Source organism: Symphodus melops (genome assembly GCF_947650265.1).
Source record: "Symphodus melops genome assembly, chromosome: 7".
Lineage (NCBI taxonomy): Eukaryota > Metazoa > Chordata > Actinopteri > Labriformes > Labridae > Symphodus > Symphodus melops.
The window spans coordinates 22,982,737-23,001,510 of NC_136697.1; the positions used below are offsets into that span (position 1 = coordinate 22,982,737).

At 39.9% G+C, this 18,774-nt stretch overlaps 1 protein-coding gene and 1 long non-coding RNA gene across 3 annotated transcripts in view; one reads left to right on the plus strand and one right to left on the minus strand.

The window, feature by feature from the left end:
• Window positions 1–18,774, minus strand: part of col11a1b (collagen, type XI, alpha 1b) — an 85,340-nt gene that overhangs the window by 54,589 nt on the left and 11,977 nt on the right. For both annotated transcript variants that reach the window (XM_079348737.1, XM_079348736.1), the window contains exons 5-11: window positions 9,811–9,939; window positions 5,836–5,925; window positions 5,525–5,620; window positions 3,137–3,436; window positions 1,959–2,024; window positions 758–799; window positions 267–329 (exon numbers count right to left, since the gene is read on the minus strand). In XM_079348737.1, the coding sequence (XP_079204863.1) occupies window positions 267–329; window positions 758–799; window positions 1,959–2,024; window positions 3,137–3,436; window positions 5,525–5,620; window positions 5,836–5,925; window positions 9,811–9,939 (786 nt within the window). The remainder of the gene's footprint in view (window positions 1–266; window positions 330–757; window positions 800–1,958; window positions 2,025–3,136; window positions 3,437–5,524; window positions 5,621–5,835; window positions 5,926–9,810; window positions 9,940–18,774) is intronic.
• Window positions 8,830–9,810, plus strand: LOC306827086. Its single transcript, XR_013779577.1, has 3 exons — window positions 8,830–8,978; window positions 9,255–9,349; window positions 9,760–9,810. It is a non-coding gene; the product is annotated as an uncharacterized lncRNA (long non-coding RNA).

Here is an 18,774-nt window from a genome sequence, read left to right on the forward strand (position 1 = left end):
TAATTTCAATTATATTCTGACTCCCATAACTCCTTAAGTAAAATGAGAAGCTAAAGTTCTGTAGGTAATGTATTTGAGCACTTCTAGAAATGAAAAATGACGCCATTTTTTGATACAATATGTTGGATCTAAAGTGGTTGGTGCAGATACGGGGAATTCACACTTTAGTCAATTCATTTGAATGTTAACAGTGAACAGAGAATGAGTGGCAGATCTTTTCAGACACATCTGTTATCAGCGGTGAAACAAGGCCAACTTTTACTCACCCTCTCACCGTGATCTCCTGCGGGACCTGGGGGACCCTGCAATCCTGGGGTTCCAGGAAGACCCTGAGAGATTACACACACACACACACAGAAGCACATACACGGAGAATATTACACCCAAAACTTCTGCTAACCAGCATTCCCACCACAGACAGCCCAGTACTTCCTGTGCATAGGCCAACAAAGACAGACGCAAAGACATGGGTTCAGAAGGAAATAAGCCTCAAAATAAAATAGACCCCAAGACCCCCCTTCTCTCTCTCTCCTGCACTCTCTCTCTCTCTCTCTCACACACACACACACACACACAGACACAGACACAGACACAGAGGTACACATTCATGCACAAATACACATTTTGACTGTCTCTCCCAACTCAAGCTTCACTGGCGATCAGGGCTGATGCTCTTTCCATCAAGACATTTTTTCGCTCTTTAGCTGTTCTCCATCTGTGGAAGGCAGACAGAAGTGTAGGAGAACGTGATACTCACTGCTTGGCCGGGAGCTCCTTGGGGTCCTTCTATAAGCATCCCCTGAAAAAGGAAAAAGTGGATACAGTAGCATTATAGAGCAGCCTCTAAATCCGCAGGCAATGGAGAACGTGAGGAAAAGGAGAGCTAATGGTTTCTTTGCGTTTGAGGTTGAAGAGTTTACTTATAGCTACAAGCACAAGATGTTAACAATGCCTCAGCTATCTGATGTTCTCTTCTATAATGAGAGTGTGCGGTAATCTGGATGAGAGCCTGTGGTGGTACATATGGTATGGGAGGAGAGACGTTAACTGCAGCTGCTATTTCAGTCAATGTTTAGCCTGTAGTGGTAAATTGTATAGCTTTACTCTTTGAAAACTTGTGTACTGTGGGATTTTGTGTAGACAGCGGCTGTTTTGTCTATGCCAAAATGAGATCAAAGATGCGTCTTTAATCAACAGGAGGGAAGATGTTGGTTGTTCACTACTTTTGGTGAAATAAACATCCTTCACATTAAGTCCAGTAACACTGAAACTAAAGCAAATCGGCATCAAAGGGGGCTATGTGTAACTTTCAAAAATTCTGCGTTTTTAGCGAGAGGCTATGGCAGTCAGACAAACTGCATCACAGAGCTGTTGCTCGCTCTCCCTTGTGGGAGTGTGTGATGAGTTTGTAGTGTGTTCTGTTGATTTCTGTAAGCAGAGCGGAGTGAGGAGGAAGTTGAGAACGTGAGTAAAATGATACTAGAGCGTTCACTGAAAATCTGACCCGTGAGAGATTTTATACAGGCAACACAGACAGACAATAAACATCTCCTTTTACACATCAGTTAAACGTTCGCTTATTAGTGGGCGATAGCAGGCTAGATAGATGCCAAAATTTGGTGAAGATTTGGAAAGCATAATTTAAGGAAATACATTGATAAAGTAAAGTGGCTTGCTAGCTGTTAAGATACTAGCTAATTCGCTAGTTAGCTACAGATAGATAAACAAACAGATGGTTAGATAGATAATGGTCATTTCTAACATGGAATCACGTTAGCAAGTTAGCATGCAAATAATTTAGTACATTTAATTTCAAATGTACCTAAACTTAAAACATTTTAACGTTGTTGAATTTTGAAGAAAAAAGATCTTGGCGAAAGCTTGCCTTTCCTCCCTAACGGTGAGATTTATGTTTAGATTCATGACTTTTCATAAAAACACCCTAAAGCATCACTTACTGGCTCAATGACGGCAGGTTCACCTTTCTCTCCTTTTTCTCCCAGGTAACTGTGACCCCCAGTCACCTATGGATATTAAAGAGAGGTGAGCTATAAAACAGTATGAGAAGAGACATTTATAAGTCAGAGCACCAATAGTCTGAAAACCAAAAATGGAAATTCTGAGGATAGTGCATAGCAGCAGATGTCCTGTTGGGTGTCTTCTCTTTTATAGAGGTTACTTAATACACCAACAAAACGGCTAAGAAAAGCTCAGCAAAATGCTGACTGGTGCTCTACATGCTTTTAGGGATTTATGTAGTTGACAAGTTTTTCTTTGTTTTTTTTTTCGCTTCTGGAAAAACTAAACCTCAAGACTTATTTTTCAAGAAGCTATAATTTAGACTTTGGCTTGACTCCTACTTATTAAGCTTTCTTAAAGCCAGGAACTGCAAAAAAGACCCCAACTGTGCACAAGCACAGAGGTCGTTACCTGACACTATCCATACAATGACTTCACATGAGAGGAATTCACAAACCACCTACAGCAGTCTGTCCCAAAACCAACTAGATTGTTACAGTTCAGCCTCTCTTTTTTTTAAAGTCATAGAAAGGGCTGTGGTGTCCTGAGTGTTTTAAAGAGGAGCGCTCTGATAGAGTGCTTCAATTTACAGTAACCAAAGGCAGACAGATGGCAAGCCATCACCCAGACGGGGACTGTGTCTCTTCCTGTCTCTGAGAATCTGGATCCTGAGGCAAGGAAGAGGGCCTGGAAAAAAGCCATGATAGATACTAGGCAGCAGATATTGCAGTCTAGTTTAAAAATGGATCTTGATAGTTTGTCATCAGATAGTTTAAACAGATAACTGGTGTGATAACAAAGAGAAGAGCATCTCTTTGATAAACAGCAGAGGTCACTGAGGCCAAGAGGTTAGGGAGGGCGTGACTGCACTGACAGATGTGTTGACATCTGTTTATCTGTAGGAGACTTCGATAGACAGGGTGTACACTTGTGTTTGCTGCATATGCACTCAGAATGCTCCAAGCTATAATTCAATTCCATGAGAAACAACAAACAAAATGTGCACCACAAACAACTCATCAAACAAATGCCACCAGCATCTTCTCCGTCTTTCCACATTCCTGACCACAATTTTGGTACTCCACCCCCCCTACATCCTAACCACTCCAGCACTTACGCTGCTCTCTCTGAAGTCTGTCTCCGCTGGTACACCAGGACCAAACTCTTCCTCATATGCTGCTGATGTGGGCTTGGCGTCAGGCGGACCATATTCACCATAGTCGCCATATTCATATGGCTTATCAACAAACTCTTTGTTGTCATATTCCTTCAGGTCGTATTCCTTGAACTCATAGACGTCAGTGGCAGGATCCACGTTCTCTTTGGTATCCACTGGGGTTTCCACGGCAACGGTAGGGTCGGCCCCAACCTGTTCAACACCGGTGATGTAATCATCCACTATTTCCTCTTCAAAGGTCTGGGATCGATGCAGGTGTCGAGAAGAGATGGAGGGGGTTGGATTGTGAATATGGAAGTTTGATTAGTGAAACAAAACCACGTGAACAGTTTCAATGATTCACATGTTTTTCAATAACACAAGTCACAGTCAAGACCACCAAATCCACCACCAAAATATGCCAAATTGTTGTTCCAAAACTAAGTGAACATCCTTAGCAGAACATTTAATTAAGATGTGAACACATCATGTGTCTCAATTGAGACATTGCATATGTTAATACCTTATATGTTTCATCATCAGGCGCAATGATTAGCAATGACTTGAATCATAATTTATAAGAATTGTTGCTCGGTTAAAGATGGTCAGCCCAAAATAATACTATAAAAATGTAAATAGTGTGACAGCATGAAAAAACTGTGTTCCGTTCAATAAACTGATGCAGTGAAATTACAGTATGAGAAATTTGTAAATGACATCAAATATATATATATATATATATTTTTTTTTTTTTAGATCTTGGTTAACAGGTCAAATGCAAACATTAACTCTCAAGGACAATATACGTTAATAAAGCTTTTAATCAAGAAAAACATTAATTATGTTTGTGGCTGTATGTCCTTTAAATGGACCTTGAGTGTTCCTAATAAAGCAATAATAAATATAAGCATAGTGTTCATGCATTTTAAAATCTGTGTCATCACAATCCAAGGCCAATGAGAAATTGCAAAAGAGCAATTGCAATGGGATTAACAAGGTACCGCTTATTTATCAAACAACCCTGAGTTTGTGGAAAGATGTTAATCCTTGTTACATCCAAAAGCGTATAAATGCTGAGAGTGTCTTGAGTGGAGCTTTCAAGGCGATATACAGGTTTCTTCTGCAAGCTAGCATCTTTAGGCACCATCTTGTAGAAAAGCTTGTTATCAAGCAGGATTCAAAGAGCTGTTGTGTACTTAATGGCATCTTATTATAGTTACGTGTTCCTGTAGTTAGGTTGTGCAATCTGTCGAGCTGACTGATGATGATTTATGCAATCTTGAGGTATATCACAATGCAAACTGGCAGATTTTACTGGGACAGCACACAGCCATATCTTTCTTGGTTTAACCTCCATATGTTCCTCATTACTCTGTTTATGTGATGTTTTAGCAACAATTGGGAAAGGATCTGCCAAACAGAGGATGAAGCAGTAATGAAGGGGATGAGCCTGAGTCCTGATTTTCCATTGGTCACAGTTCATTAAAAGACAAAGTGTTCCTGCTTCAGATTTGTATCCATACTTTGGTTTAATGGCAGCAGTTTCCCGTTAAAATCAAGGAATAGGCTGATCTTCTTCTAACTGAAGCTTTGTTGGCTTTCAACCTCAGGAGTCAATGTGGTTCTTTTGAAGCAGTAGGAGTTTTACAAAAATTCTACAATAAAAGGGGAACTAAAAACATCTGAATGTGGATGTTATTTGGATAATATAAGTCACTCATTCCATGATAAATGTTCATAAAATTAAAAAGTTTGTCCCATCATGAGAGTTTGAATCAGTGTCTGTGGTCAAAAAATTGTCACTATCACAAAATGAACGATACTTCTTTCTAGTTATACAAATGAAAGACATGTTCATGTTCATGAAATACTATCTGTACCTGTTATTAAGATTAATAGAGATTCACTATATTGACCATTATTTTCACGGCTTTTCTTCCATGTGTGACTTATTACTTTCCAATTTCCCTTTCAAATGACATCAGATTCTTAATGACTATTACTATCATTTTAAAATAAAGGGATTTGGGAAGGACATGCGTGAAAGTAGCCACAAGTCATATTCCGACCCGGTCTGCACGCTTGGAGGTTTATGGCCTCCAGACAGAAGAAAGTTTTCTCATACCTTACATTTGATCTTGTAACGGGGCAGTGTGGACTGACTAGAATCTTTTTTTTTAATTCACGGTAATAATCGAAAAAACGTCACGCTTCAGTTCAATACAATATCAAATCACTATCAATCATTGAAGTCATTTCACGTAAATGGGTAAAATCTTTGTTGGCAAAATGGAGACATGATTATTTCCTGATCTTTGAGGAAAAACAAAAGCAGTTTATGAGAGTTACCTGTCCTTTCTCTGCGTTCTCTGTCGGGGTTTCAGGCTGACTTCCATCCACTGTGGTGTAGTCATACTCACCTGTGTAGTCTTCACCCACATTTGTCTGAAATGAGTGACAATAGTAAACAAACAGACATATTCCAAATGTGCACTGCTGTATTGATCTATTTGCAAGACGGGTAAAGAAAAGTTGAATGTAAAACATATGGGGAAAGTCGTGCAAAAGGTGGATGAAATGAGATTAATAGAGAAGACTAAACACTTTAAACGAGGGGAAAGTGATAGATACGTTTGCACGACTGTATTAGTCACCGTTACCTCAGCCTTGGCTCCTTCAGTTGGTGGAGTGTCAGTGGTAATCCCTCCTTCAGAGTAGTCATAGAACTCACCATAGTCATAGTTAGTGTACTGCAGGGAAAAAGTGACGGAAAGCAATCCGTTAATGAGTGCAATCATATAAATAAGGTCGGTTATTGACATGGCTTTTGAGAGTTTATTCTCTTCAGTGCTTACAAATACTAGAATTTGGTCATGATGTCGTTTAGAAATAACATGGGGAAATTATGTCACATCCATATCAGGCAGCTGAACAGTTTTGCATATGGATGAGAGCAGAGACCTGATAATCCCGCCCCCACATGACCTCTTAAAGGGTTTGCGTGTGTAACAAAGAGTACAGTCATTAAGGTTCTGCTTTGCTCCTAACAGGATGTCCCAGGGTTAATGTGGTGCCAGTGAAAACCTATCAGCCTGTACCACTTAATTTTGCAAGCCAAGAATGGCCCCTGGGTTCCATTAATGGGCCCTTTAACATTTACATTAAGACACCCTGACTAATCCCATGTTGGTAAATTACGGGCAGCATACAGACTATTAGCAGGGGGGAGAAACTGTTGGCTTACACCAGCCTCTATAAAAACATGTGTTACATTACTCTTTTTTTTTCTTTTTAGCTCCAAAGCATTTCATCGAGTTATTATGTGGTCTGTTTTCTCTGTTAACTTTACAGAATACATTTTTACCTCACCCACAAGAGAGGAAACATAATAATAAACACCCTGGATCCACATGAGACTGGAGTTGTATGTCACGTCAGAATAATAGTTGAACATGTCAACAAATGTTTCTTTTTTAAAGAAGGGAACAAAGCCATAGTTAAATCCTGTCTGTGAATATTAACTAAAAGCCAGGAGGACTGTTAGCTTAGCTTAGCATAGATAATGAAAGTAGACGGAAACAGCGTTTTTCTACCACCAAAATATCCTAAACTCTGAAGCCTAGTCTAAACTGAAAAATGTTTAAAATCCTCACAGATGTTAGAAATGTGAAACCCAAACATGATGAAAAATAATCAAAAGAAATTAAAGTTTGAAAAGTGTGTGGATAGCAACAGTTTGACCAAAACAGCACACCACACACTATTAAATTATTTTTAAATCATGACACTAAGGCAAAAACGTAAGATTCACACTGGCAAGCCTGTCTCTTCTACTTTACTAACACTGTCAAAAAAAAGCATGCAATTAAGTTAACAGACCGGCCCCTGATAGACATCGCCCTATCAGCTCAGGGATAAATATTAGTCCCTGGATAACTGCTCAGCTCATAAAAATAATACAAGATCCTTCGACCTGCTGCAGTGCTGGCCAGGCCTTCGTTCAGTGGTCCAGAGAGAGAGAGAGAGAGAGAGAAAGTGAGGTCACGCAAGAGAGAAGTCCTGGCCAGACTTGCTATCGACTCACAGAGAGGAGAGCAGGAGAGGGTCAGAGAGAAAAATAGAGAAAAAGATAGACAGGGAAGGAAGGATTTATAAAGATTTATGGTGTTGAAATGCTTGGCCGAGCTGAAGGCCTTCACCACAGACTCGGATGAAAGGCGTAAATACTGAAGTGTGCTCATAAAAAAAAAAAAAAAAAAAAAAATCTCCCCCCCTTCTTCCTCCTGCATCACCCCCTTCTTTCTCTTTTGAACCCAGCTGCAGACATGTGGCCGCAGAGGCAGCGGGCTTCAGGTCAGGGAAGATCTTCAGAGGCTAAGGTCAGAGTCACACTCCACGCTTTGTGGAATTGTGGAGGTTTGCATAGAAAAATTGAGGAGGGAGGTCAGGACCACAATGTAAACACAAACACGTTATCATAACAACAAGAAATTGTTGTAAGCTGTGTAATTTGAACCCTGCAAAGAAATGCGTGTATAATAGCGGAATTATCATTTAGTTGTGCATGAAGAAATCAAATGGTTAAAATACTTAGCTGGAATGTACGAATACATTCTTCTTGTAACTTTGAAGAAGGTAACAATGAATTATCCAGATTTGCAGTGCTTCTGCATCCAAATACTGCTCCCTACTGTCTATGAAGAATCAACAAGCTCCTTGTCTTGGCGTTGAAAAGTCACTGGATGATGAAGCAATACTTTCCAGGACATGGTACCCACTGTACAGCCAAAAATTCAAAAAAGAGAACCAGCTCCTTTTTTTTTTTTCTTTTTTTTTTTCTCGATGATCCAAACTAAGTCTACTTTTCCAGGTATTGGGAGCCTAGCTGGGGAAGGAAAGGCTTATATTTCCCTGGGAGTCTGGGCAGAGTCTGCAGAACTCGTTAGTGATATAAATCACGGGGCCACTCCAAAGTGGGCTCAGACTTCGTGGCAGGGAAAAAGAGAAAAAAGTTTCCAGTGTGAGCTCATCAGTTATTCAGTAAAGTACTGAAGCAAAATGTCAACTGAGTAAAAGAAAAAAAGCTTAAAGCAGCAAAATGACAAAAGAAGATGATGAAAAAAAGGCTCTGTGTTTCAATGACGAGGTCTGGCCGAAGAGTGCGACAATGTTTTGTAGCCGTCGGAAACGAAGGAGGAATTTGAGAAGATGTTCAGATGCACGATGTTCTGATCACTCGGCGAATTTAGTGAAGTAGGACAGAGTGCATAAGAGGTGATAGAAGATCATACGAGTTTGTTCATGTTCAAATACATTAACCTGCACATTCATAATACATGAAGGAAGACACAATTTTCAGACAACATTTATTGTCTTTGTGTGTTTCCAGCAGACTGACACTGCACTGATAACAGCAGGGCAAAGGTTACTATTATTATTATTGTCTGTAACAGTGATATTTGTTTATAATAGGATCCTGTAAGGTATTAAGGGTTAAACTGTTTGGCAGGTGTTGCTCAAAAAGGCTGTACCCAAGCTACAGATTTTTACACCTCTGTTAATCGTCATCCACAAATTATTTAAATTTAAGTCTAACAGGGTTTTTTTTCCCAAGAAAGTTTCTCCTGGGGTTTGACTTTTTGTTTTTGAATGCCAGTACTAATTTGATTGAATCAATACCTGTACAGGCCGGCAGTATAAGAAGAATAACAGTCTCTTTGACTTTAGTTGTCATGTTTTTGCTTTACTCCTTTTTTTTTTCCCTTGGGAGTGAAGCACTGACCAATAATTTTAATCATATATGGTAAGGATGAAGCTAACTAATGTAGTACACAGAGTTTATTTTAGGACATGCTAACTTCTTAGCAACTAACTTATGTTAGCAACTAACTTATGCTAGCGAGACCCCTAAACAAAAAGTGAAGTCTGATTCGACCAATTACCTTCTACTTGGCATCAAACGTGTTTCAAATGTAGCACAAACTAATTAAACTAACACATTCACACAACTCAAGTTCATAATAATTTGTGTTCTACTGTAGTTAAGAAAGGTGGGAAATATTGTGTTGTTGTTCTTTAGCTATCCAGGCTAAATGCAAGGCAAGTTTATCTATACAGCACAACAACAAGGTGATTCAAAGTGCTTCACACAAGACATCAAAAGAATCATGACAGGTAAGAAAATCACCCAAATTGTTAAAACTTAAAATATGTTCAAGTAAAAAATATTTCAAATCAAATTAATTAAAGACTGAGCAGCAACCTCTGTGTTTGAAAAATGTCAATAGAACATTTCAGATTGATTTGAGTTACTGTCTTTGATATACGCCTTTTTCATACATAGTCCTCTTAATTCAGACGCTGACCTCATCTTTTGCTACTTTTATTAACAAAACCCAGGTCTTAAAAACTCAGTCCAAATTCCTTTTATCATCCTTAACTCAAACTCCAGCACATATTTTCTTCCTCCTTATTTCCCCTTCTCCCTTCCTCTCTGCTATCCAACTATCTCTAAATCCCCCCCCCCCCCCCCCCCCCCCCCCCCACTCTCTCCCCACTCTCACTCATTCTTCCCTCCCTTACAGGCAACAACACCTCTGTTCCCAGTATGACTCCTTCTCCCTCCAGATACTGACCTCTTCCTCGGGTTCCTGAGCCTGGGGAGTGTCGTGGTGGTTGGGGGTTTCACAGTCGGGGCTGTAGTGTTCACAGTAGTCATGGGCTGCCCTAGGGTCTGCCACTATCAGCAGCTGCTGGATGTCACCCTGGAAGAAAAGAAGAGGCAACATGTCAGCAGAAGCCGTGTCGACTAATTTCATGGACTTTCGACAAACGTGTCAGGGAGTTATTTTTCCCGACTGTAAATTCCCATGTCAGAGTATTTCTTTAAACTTTGCCAAGATGAAAACAGGCAGTCTGCTGGATAACTTACAGCACTATAGCTTTACCTTATAGCCATCAATTTTATTCATTTCAAGTTCAGCTTCTGAGAAATCCAGATTTTCCAGTTTGGATTGGCAAATGTCTCTGAGTGCTACAGAACAGTGGAGACTTAGCCACTGTTGCTTTTGAGAAGCAGCCAGTCAGAGGCATGAATAAGAGCTGCCGCTTATAGAGCAACTTGCCAGTATCATTCAGAACAAAACAAGGTACAGCAGCAGTAGCTGGATTTGTCTGGAGTATAATCTGAAGGTTTGTTCCCTCTGTAGTATAAGGCTTCACTTAACCTTTATTAGCACACGTACATAACACCATTTAAGAAACTTAAAAAGTTTAGATAGGATTGATCTGCTGCTTGGTAGTTTTAATTTTCCCCTCAACATACTTTCCATGGAAACCATTATTGACTTTTGACTCTTCAAAGAAACAGGTACGTTCTGAAACAGCGTTTAATGTATTGTGCAAATCAGCAAACCCTTTAAATGCAGAAAATGAACATGACTTTCATTTCCTGAGTCCTGACACCCCAAAACCAACTCTGGAGATCACTCACATTGTCTTTTTCTTCATTTCTAATCACAAATAGAAACCAAATGTCAACTTCCATGAGGTATGCACATATTCCTCTGTGCTTCATTTGTACCAATAAGAAGATAACGTATGACAACAACAACAACAACAAGGCAGATGCTGTTCAATACAAGGGACACAAGTCTCTTGACTGTTTAATACAACGCGTGTCATATGGAATGGTTCCCAGTTTTAAGGGAGTCTCTGAGCTTTTACGAATGAACTATTGCATAGTCCCTCTCATTCAGCCATTAGGGATGGCAAGTCCCCTTACACAGCAGATAAATAACCTCTCTCAGTGCTTATCTGAGGCTGCATGTTGTTCATGAGCTTTTGGGAGAGGAAATTAAATCCACACTCTGGACATTTCCATCAACCAAAGGATCTTTTTTCTACAATCATCCCCAAAGGAATTTCTACTCCTATGTGGTGAGCGTCGTGAATGTTATCTATACTAATCTAACATATGGGCACCTCAGCTGACCTTATTCAGAATCAACCTGGAGTAAGGACCAAACAGGGGGAGTAAGAAGGGAAAAGAATATGCAAAGGTGAAAGAAGGCTGCGATCATGGTGGCCCCCCTCCCGGAGGAAGCACATACATGCAGCTTGCATTAAATTACAGGAGGCAACATCTGTACAAGCTTAGTCCTCTGGAACACATTATATATTCACCGCCCTATGCCAATTATATATGAACTGAATATAGGATAACTCAAACAACAACCAGAAGATCATCACGTTTAAATTCAACATACGCACGGTATGCTAAGCAAGCTTCAGTCAACCTACTGTTGTCCCCTGCTGTGACATTATTTATAGCTATTGTTTGGTTATCACTCACTTGCAGGTCTGTCTTCTGTAAAAGATTTTATAATGGACAGTCATCGACAGAGTCACACCTTTATGACTGGGGTGGCCCAACTGGGGCACGAACACATGTTTTGGCAGGATCGGCACAAACACATTTAAATGTATTTACTCTCTTATCTACTTTAACTTCAAACATCAAGTATCTCAAAGATGTTATATATCCCTGTGTATAATTTTAAAATTCTAAACAGTAACAAACAAAGAGGTAACATGTGAATAAATAAAGATGAATTACTTGCAAAGAAAGTTACAAGCAATCTGCAAAACATCACAAAGTCCCGCCTCTGACAAGGCAAATAGCCAATCATTGTCAAGGATTTTGGGGTGGCCAATCAGATTTTATGTGGGGCCCAGGTTACTCATGGCCACCCCTTGGATCCACCCTCATTGTACAGAATTCCTCTGTTGAGACCATTAACAAATCACCACAGTCTAAGAGGTAGAGAGCAAGGATTGACTGCAAGTGTTCAGGGTATTTGTTTATTTAAATGCAATAAGTATTTAAACTTTATAATGTATGTCCATTTGGTGATTTGGCACAACTGGATCCACAGTTAAAGCTGGTTAAAATCAAAGACAGTTTGCATATGGTAAAATATTTGCCAGCTTCCTCCTGTTTATGTCTTCCTGTGCACATGGGCTGTAATAACTATTCCTTCTTGTGTTCATCTTTTTGATTTGTTTATATGCACATTTACTGAAAAAAAACATGGGGTTTATTTACCGAAAGAAGAAAACAATTGTGTAGTGAAGACCAGCAGGAGAGTCCAAAAACGTCATGTCCAGACCACACACACTAAAACCATTTCAAAAGCCGGTCAGTAATTCAGTCCCTCCCTGCTTGGCATCTCCCTCACCATTCCCTCCTCTCTGTTTGCACCGTTTGTGTTTCCCTCGTCTGCATCTCGATGCTTTTGTTGATGTTACTGTCTAGACTGAATTGCACATCTCCCTGGCGTATGTCGAGGTTCATCCTCAGAATTCCAGGAATGATCTACGGCGCTGCCCTGGCTCGGCTGAGAGCTGGCACAGACACAGCATGATAAATAAACCATTTAGGCATCACGACAATGATTTATTAATGGGTCTGTGTACAATGTTAATTTGTAAATACAATGTGCCTCAACACATGTTAACCTTCAGCTCAGGGCAGGCTGCAATGATTCGATGGATAAAAAAACATGAAAAGCCAGGCAAGGCGATTGAAACTGAAGGATTTATGAGAAAATAAGAGACAAAAATCCAAGCTTCACCCACATGATAACTATTTTCAGAGTTTGTCTGTTTTTATTTTGCATTTGTAATAAACGCACCACTGGTTTTTCTTCAAGCGTACCAACTCGTCTGATTTGAAGCTAAAAAATGCAAACACAGCAGACAGACAGAACTGAATTGCCCCCGAGCGAGGTGACTTTGACGTCTGTTATGAAGGGCATCCCTCCCAAAACACAGTCCACACCCACGAGGAGCACAAGTCACTTGAGTAGAATGAGTGGCAGATGGATGATCATCTCTTCATGGGGGGGGGGGGGGGGGGGGGGTTTACAAGCCCTCAACAGACCATAAAATCTGTCCTTGGCTTTTTTTTTTTCTTTGTTAATAAAATGTCAAATATGAGCTTCTGAATGCCAAGCAGGAGGACAGATGTTTGTGCGTGGGCTGGGGATTATGGTCAAGTGAGTCGATGACATCAAATAATGGGCACGCGATACCCTTTTCATGCAACCAGAGAAGGTGACTGACCTCAAAGATAAAGACTTGGATGAGAGGCAGATATCTCCTGCTGGCAATGGGTCAGACATGACAGGCAACGCAGGGGTGTTCACTTCCTGCATTTGTTCACTAATTTGGAGCCATAAACAAAGCAGTAGATTGTGTATGACTCCGTATAATGAAGACCATACTGGAGCAACATTAAAGTGTGCATATCTGGAGGGATACCAAGCCAAGTAGAACATCTGTCCTAAATCAGGCCTTACAGGCAGCGCTTCTTCTCGAGCTGCACTCAAACCTGGCCTCCTTCATAAGACTAAACTTCATACCATCTCACTCTATCCATACTTCTCACAACTTTCTTCACCAATCGATAAATAAAAGCATGCTTGGCTGGTCGACCTAATGTTTGGTGGATTATTTTGTCCTTGGAAGTTTGTTTCACTCGTCTCACATTTCAATGACATGTCAGAATTATTACCCTGAATGTACAACTATCAGGGGAGTGAATCACGGGTTATAACTCATGATATTATATGACATTATACACTATGATACAATATGAGAAACAGCTTCTTTCCCTGAGCTGTGGACAAGCTGCTGACCTTATAAAACCTCCAAACAACAATATTCATTCCTATATATTCCTTCCAGCTGCAGTACCTGTGCTTATCCAATTGATTCCTTCACATTTATCCATATGCTGTGCAAAAACTTAGCATCTAAAACTGTTCAATAATCATTTCATTGACTGAACGATAATGGTTTACTTTCCTTATTTATTTAGTCTGCAATACTGACTGTGAACCATCTGTGTATTTACTGACTCAGCAACTGCTTATTTATTTACTCAAATCCTGTGGAACAACTGTCAACTTATCCATTCTCACTTTCATGTAACTGCTAGACTGGCCCTATTCATTTCAACAAATATCTCTCTAGTAAACACCTTTATTCAAACCCAGCACAACTTCACTTCATCTTTCATTTGTATAGCTACATCAATTTAGAGAAATCTTTAAAGGCAGAATGTGTCACATTTGACACGTCAATACAGCAGAAATCAAGTATATTCCGTAAATGTCTCTCGGAGTCATGACTGTCTACAATGAATGGGAAGTTTGTTAGCTCATTAGTGTTTTTAATCACTGCTATTCTGTGTAAATTTACATGCAATATGAAACTTCCAGCAAACTAAAAAGCGCTAGCATTAGCCCGCTAACACACCGATGCAGGCCACAGGCAAATGCAGCTCCAGGCAAGGACAATTTTGTCCGCTGCTTGTGCTCAACTCTTCTGTGCGACAGCAAGTGGAGGGGGTTGGAGGTGTGTCGCTGGAGGAGAGTGATGGGTTCAGTACAGTGGAGGTGTGGCCAATGTCAAAGGCGACATCTACTGGATGAAAAGAGCGCAGTCTTCCTTTAAATGATTTTTAAAGGCTAAAGAGATTTTTAGTGCTGCTGTAAAGAGTTGCTGTCAAACAAAGTGTCAGTGTATTCTTGCATACAATGACAATAATTGGATTTAAAAAGAAATTATAATTCCCTGTCTTGCGTTCTGAACAATGTATCAGGTTTTACTGACTATTTGGGGACTGTCTCATAGATTTCATTTGTGTTAAACGAGCAGTTTGCTTTCATGTAATATCATTTAAGTATGTCAGGAGGGGTTTCAAAGGTAATCGTCTGTGGCCAAGTGTAGCAGGTCACTTTGCCTGCAGAAACAGCTTCAGGATATAGATGCACCTGGAAGACACATTTGGAAATCTGCGAGAGGCATCAGCAGTCTGACCCAGTAAAACCAAAAAGCATACAGAACGGGGCCATAATGACATATTTAGAGATGCATTTTTAATTTAAATTCTTGCTAGAGAATAGCATCATTCCTTCCTACTGCTACTTTTCTTACATTAAAGCTGACTTGTGTGTACATAAACATCCTTCTTTCCCAGGACAAAAAAAACAGTCCAACTCAATTACAACAAACAGACTTTGTGTGAAAAAACTATTTTCATTAAACATTTTATGTTGTACTGTGACCTGCCTGTCTCTCCGAACCTCCAGGTGCCTCGTCAGCCAGATGTGGTCAACTCATCAAAGGCCATGCACACCACAGCTGCTCAAATCCAACAGCCTCATGCAGATGTTTTTTACTTTAAAAAAAAAAAAAATACATATTGTGCAAAATCTGCAGAATCTTCTGTAGCCATAACTTACCTCTGTATTTTCATTATTTTATCTCATGCGCCAAACTCCACACAAACTGGACACACTTGACATCTTATAAAATGTCAGCTTTCCCAAACGTTGGGCGGGATAACATCTTGAATGAACAAATAGAGAGATGGAATTTCAAAACTGTACAAGGACAACAATTAACCAAGACGGGGAGAAAAGGAAAAATGTGTAACACTCTCCAGATTTCTCCCAGCGTTTCATCAAATGCAGCCTCTGTGGTCAGCCCTGGGATAAAGTTTCTTTTCATGCACTGGGGGCATACAAATGTCTTGCATCCTTTCGGATATTAAAAACATTTTGCCTGCCAGTAGCTCAAAAACTGTTGAAACAGTTTGAACCATCTGCTCTGCTATACCCTGCACAATCTCAACTTCTTTCCCCCTTCTTTATGCCACTATATCTACTTCCTTTCTCTGCAATCACTCATCTAAAAAGTTTCTGAGGAGCAACTTGGGTCCTTTACTTCCTGGCTGTAATCGGATCAAGTTAAAGATAGTCACAGCACAGGCAACAAAGAGGTCACACAAACAAATGATACGAAAAGCGTTCATGCAATACCACGCACAAGGGGTTGAAGGGTCAAAGAAAAAGATACGTACCAGTCATGTGTTTGTTTGTGTAAATACATATTGAAATGTGACACTGTGTCACTTCTCGCTTCAGTCCCTAAACACTCATGAGATAATTACTGTACTCCTATTACACAACGCTAACCGAAACTTTCTGTGACGGCTCCTAGAGAGTGAAAAGTGACTGGGGCAGATGAGAAACAGTCCCACTGTTTCTCCTCCAGCCAGCACAACCATAAACAATGAATCACTTTAAGGCTTAGAGCACATCAGAGCCTTGTTAGAGTCCTCTGCCAGAGTCTGTCCTGCTTGAGGGACGGCGTTTTGGAACAATCTGTTATGCAATAATGACAGACACGTAAACAAACCATCTTCGCCTGTCTCCCCCCCGATCCTTCGAGCAGACACACACATTTTGTATATATGACAATACAGCCACAGATGACTGCAAAAACACAGAATTCCATCCTATCTTTTACAGTCTAACGAAGAGAGATGATTCAAATATTCGGAGGGTTTTTGTTTAAAAGAAGAAAACAAAGGGGGAAAAAAAGGCTTTCGGAGGAACGGTCAGTGAGCATATCTTTTAAACAGCTGTGCAATCTGAGCCAAGACTAAGAACACACTGATCATATTTTCCTTTAGCTTTCACTCGTCCCTCTGCTTCCAGCTTCGACACCTGCTTATGCAATCTACTGCATTAAGGTAGCCATGTACCCAAAGCTCAAAGCCATTTTTCAGAGAGAAAGTTCCCAGCCCACTCCAATTAATGAATTTTAGATTAGCTTCAAAATTGTGAAGCTAAGACTCTGGATGCAAAACAGCCAAACACGCGATTATTCTTCAAAATAATCTGTTAGGTCTTTATCTACGTATAAAACCAGCGATACCTTGATGGGAACCTACAACTGAGCGAAAATTAAAAAAAAAAAAAAATCAGATTCTACACTTTTAACCATAGGTGATTTTTTTTTTTTAAATGTTAGAATAAAAAATGTCAACACACATGAGACCTCAACAGGTGTCAATAACCGATAACACTAAACTTTTACCCTACCTGTGTTCATCTACAGTAGATAATACATCCAAGAAATATTCCCAAAGTTTCCATAGCCTCCAACGTATACTCATTGTAGGATCACTACAGCAGCTGTAGAATCATGTTTGCCAAAGTTTAAACCCATAAGAACCACATTCAAACCAAACACATGGCTTATATCTACATCCAAACGTTTTTTTTTTTCCAGCTAAAAGGTTATACAGTAATTAGCCAAGAAGCCCTAGGCCAGTAAGAACGTCTTTGCCATTAGTAGCGCAGTTTGCGATCATCAAATCTGGGGTTATTAAGCTCGAAGTGGAAATAATTACCGCTCGAGATATGGCAGCATTTATCGCAAGGCCACCACAGCAATGCTATTGTTTGATACCCTGATTAAAACCACCTTGCAACGTGCAAAAGGCTCCAACCATCAGAAACAAAAGCAACCCTTTCTTTCCTCTCCAGGTTTGAAGGAATGAGAACAAAACAAATTACGCTGCAATTCAACACCATTTAGTTTAATATAGGCTCAAACAAAGAGCACTTGCAAAAGCCAAAGGGCTGGTTTTAAAAACAGAGTAGGCTTGGTGTAAGTGCAATGATACTTTTATCCCCAATCAACACCTCATTACCTTGATTAAAATCCTAACTCTAATCACTCCTGCTGTCACTCATGCGATTTACTGTTAGAAGCCTAACAGAGCTAATTTAATACGACTCTGCTAGATGAGGTAAAATGACAAAATATTCCTGTAAAAGTAGATTGAGTCTTGAGGTCTAAACTTGCCAATCACTAAACCACTAAACCAAACAATGTGTTCTTCTTGACAAATAACAATGGAAGATGAGAAACCTATTTTCAAGTGTCTCCTCTGTGGAAAGTCTGACCTGAAGGCAAACATTTTGCAGGCTCTTCTACTTAGCAAGCATTCCACACGCACACATCAAAGACAGCCCATTGTCTTCAGAGCTGGCATTCAGCTCATATTTTACCTGTGCTAAACTGTTAGCATGGACTTCGACTCTTAAATTGCCACCCCAGTGACCAAAGCCAGCTGCAAATTCTGATTAAAGCTCTAAAAGTCACAGCGCTTAAGGGAATCATGTATTATTATCTTGCAAATTGTGGCAGAATTAATGCATTTCAAACCACGGGCTGTCCAAAATGAACAACTGCAGCCTATTAGATGTCAGTCTTTCTTTTATTAAGTAAGTCAACTTTTTAAACAAATCCAACCAGTGTGGAGAGAGAACACATTTTGAACAACTCACTGTGCAAGTAGTCTTTCCACAGACATTGCTCCTGGCCTCTGCCAAGTATACAAAGCCAATATTGTTGTTCTGGCCAATAAATTTCACCGTATGAGCAAGTTAATGAAATACAAATAAAACGTCTGGCCTTAAAGCATCTGGACTTAAAGTATTAGACCCTAAAATGTGTCCCTTTTCACAATGCTAAATGAGATTCATTGAGAGTGAGATTCACAATGTGCTTTTGATTAGAACCTTTCTTAGTCAGAGTGGAGAGATTGCTGGCATCAAGGTAAGCTCTCCAAAAACCCAACTCAATTACCTCAAAGTAGTGGCGAATCTCTGCTATGTGTAAAGATACTCCTGTGTAGATACATGTTGTGGCCAATGTTTACCAACAGATTTGAC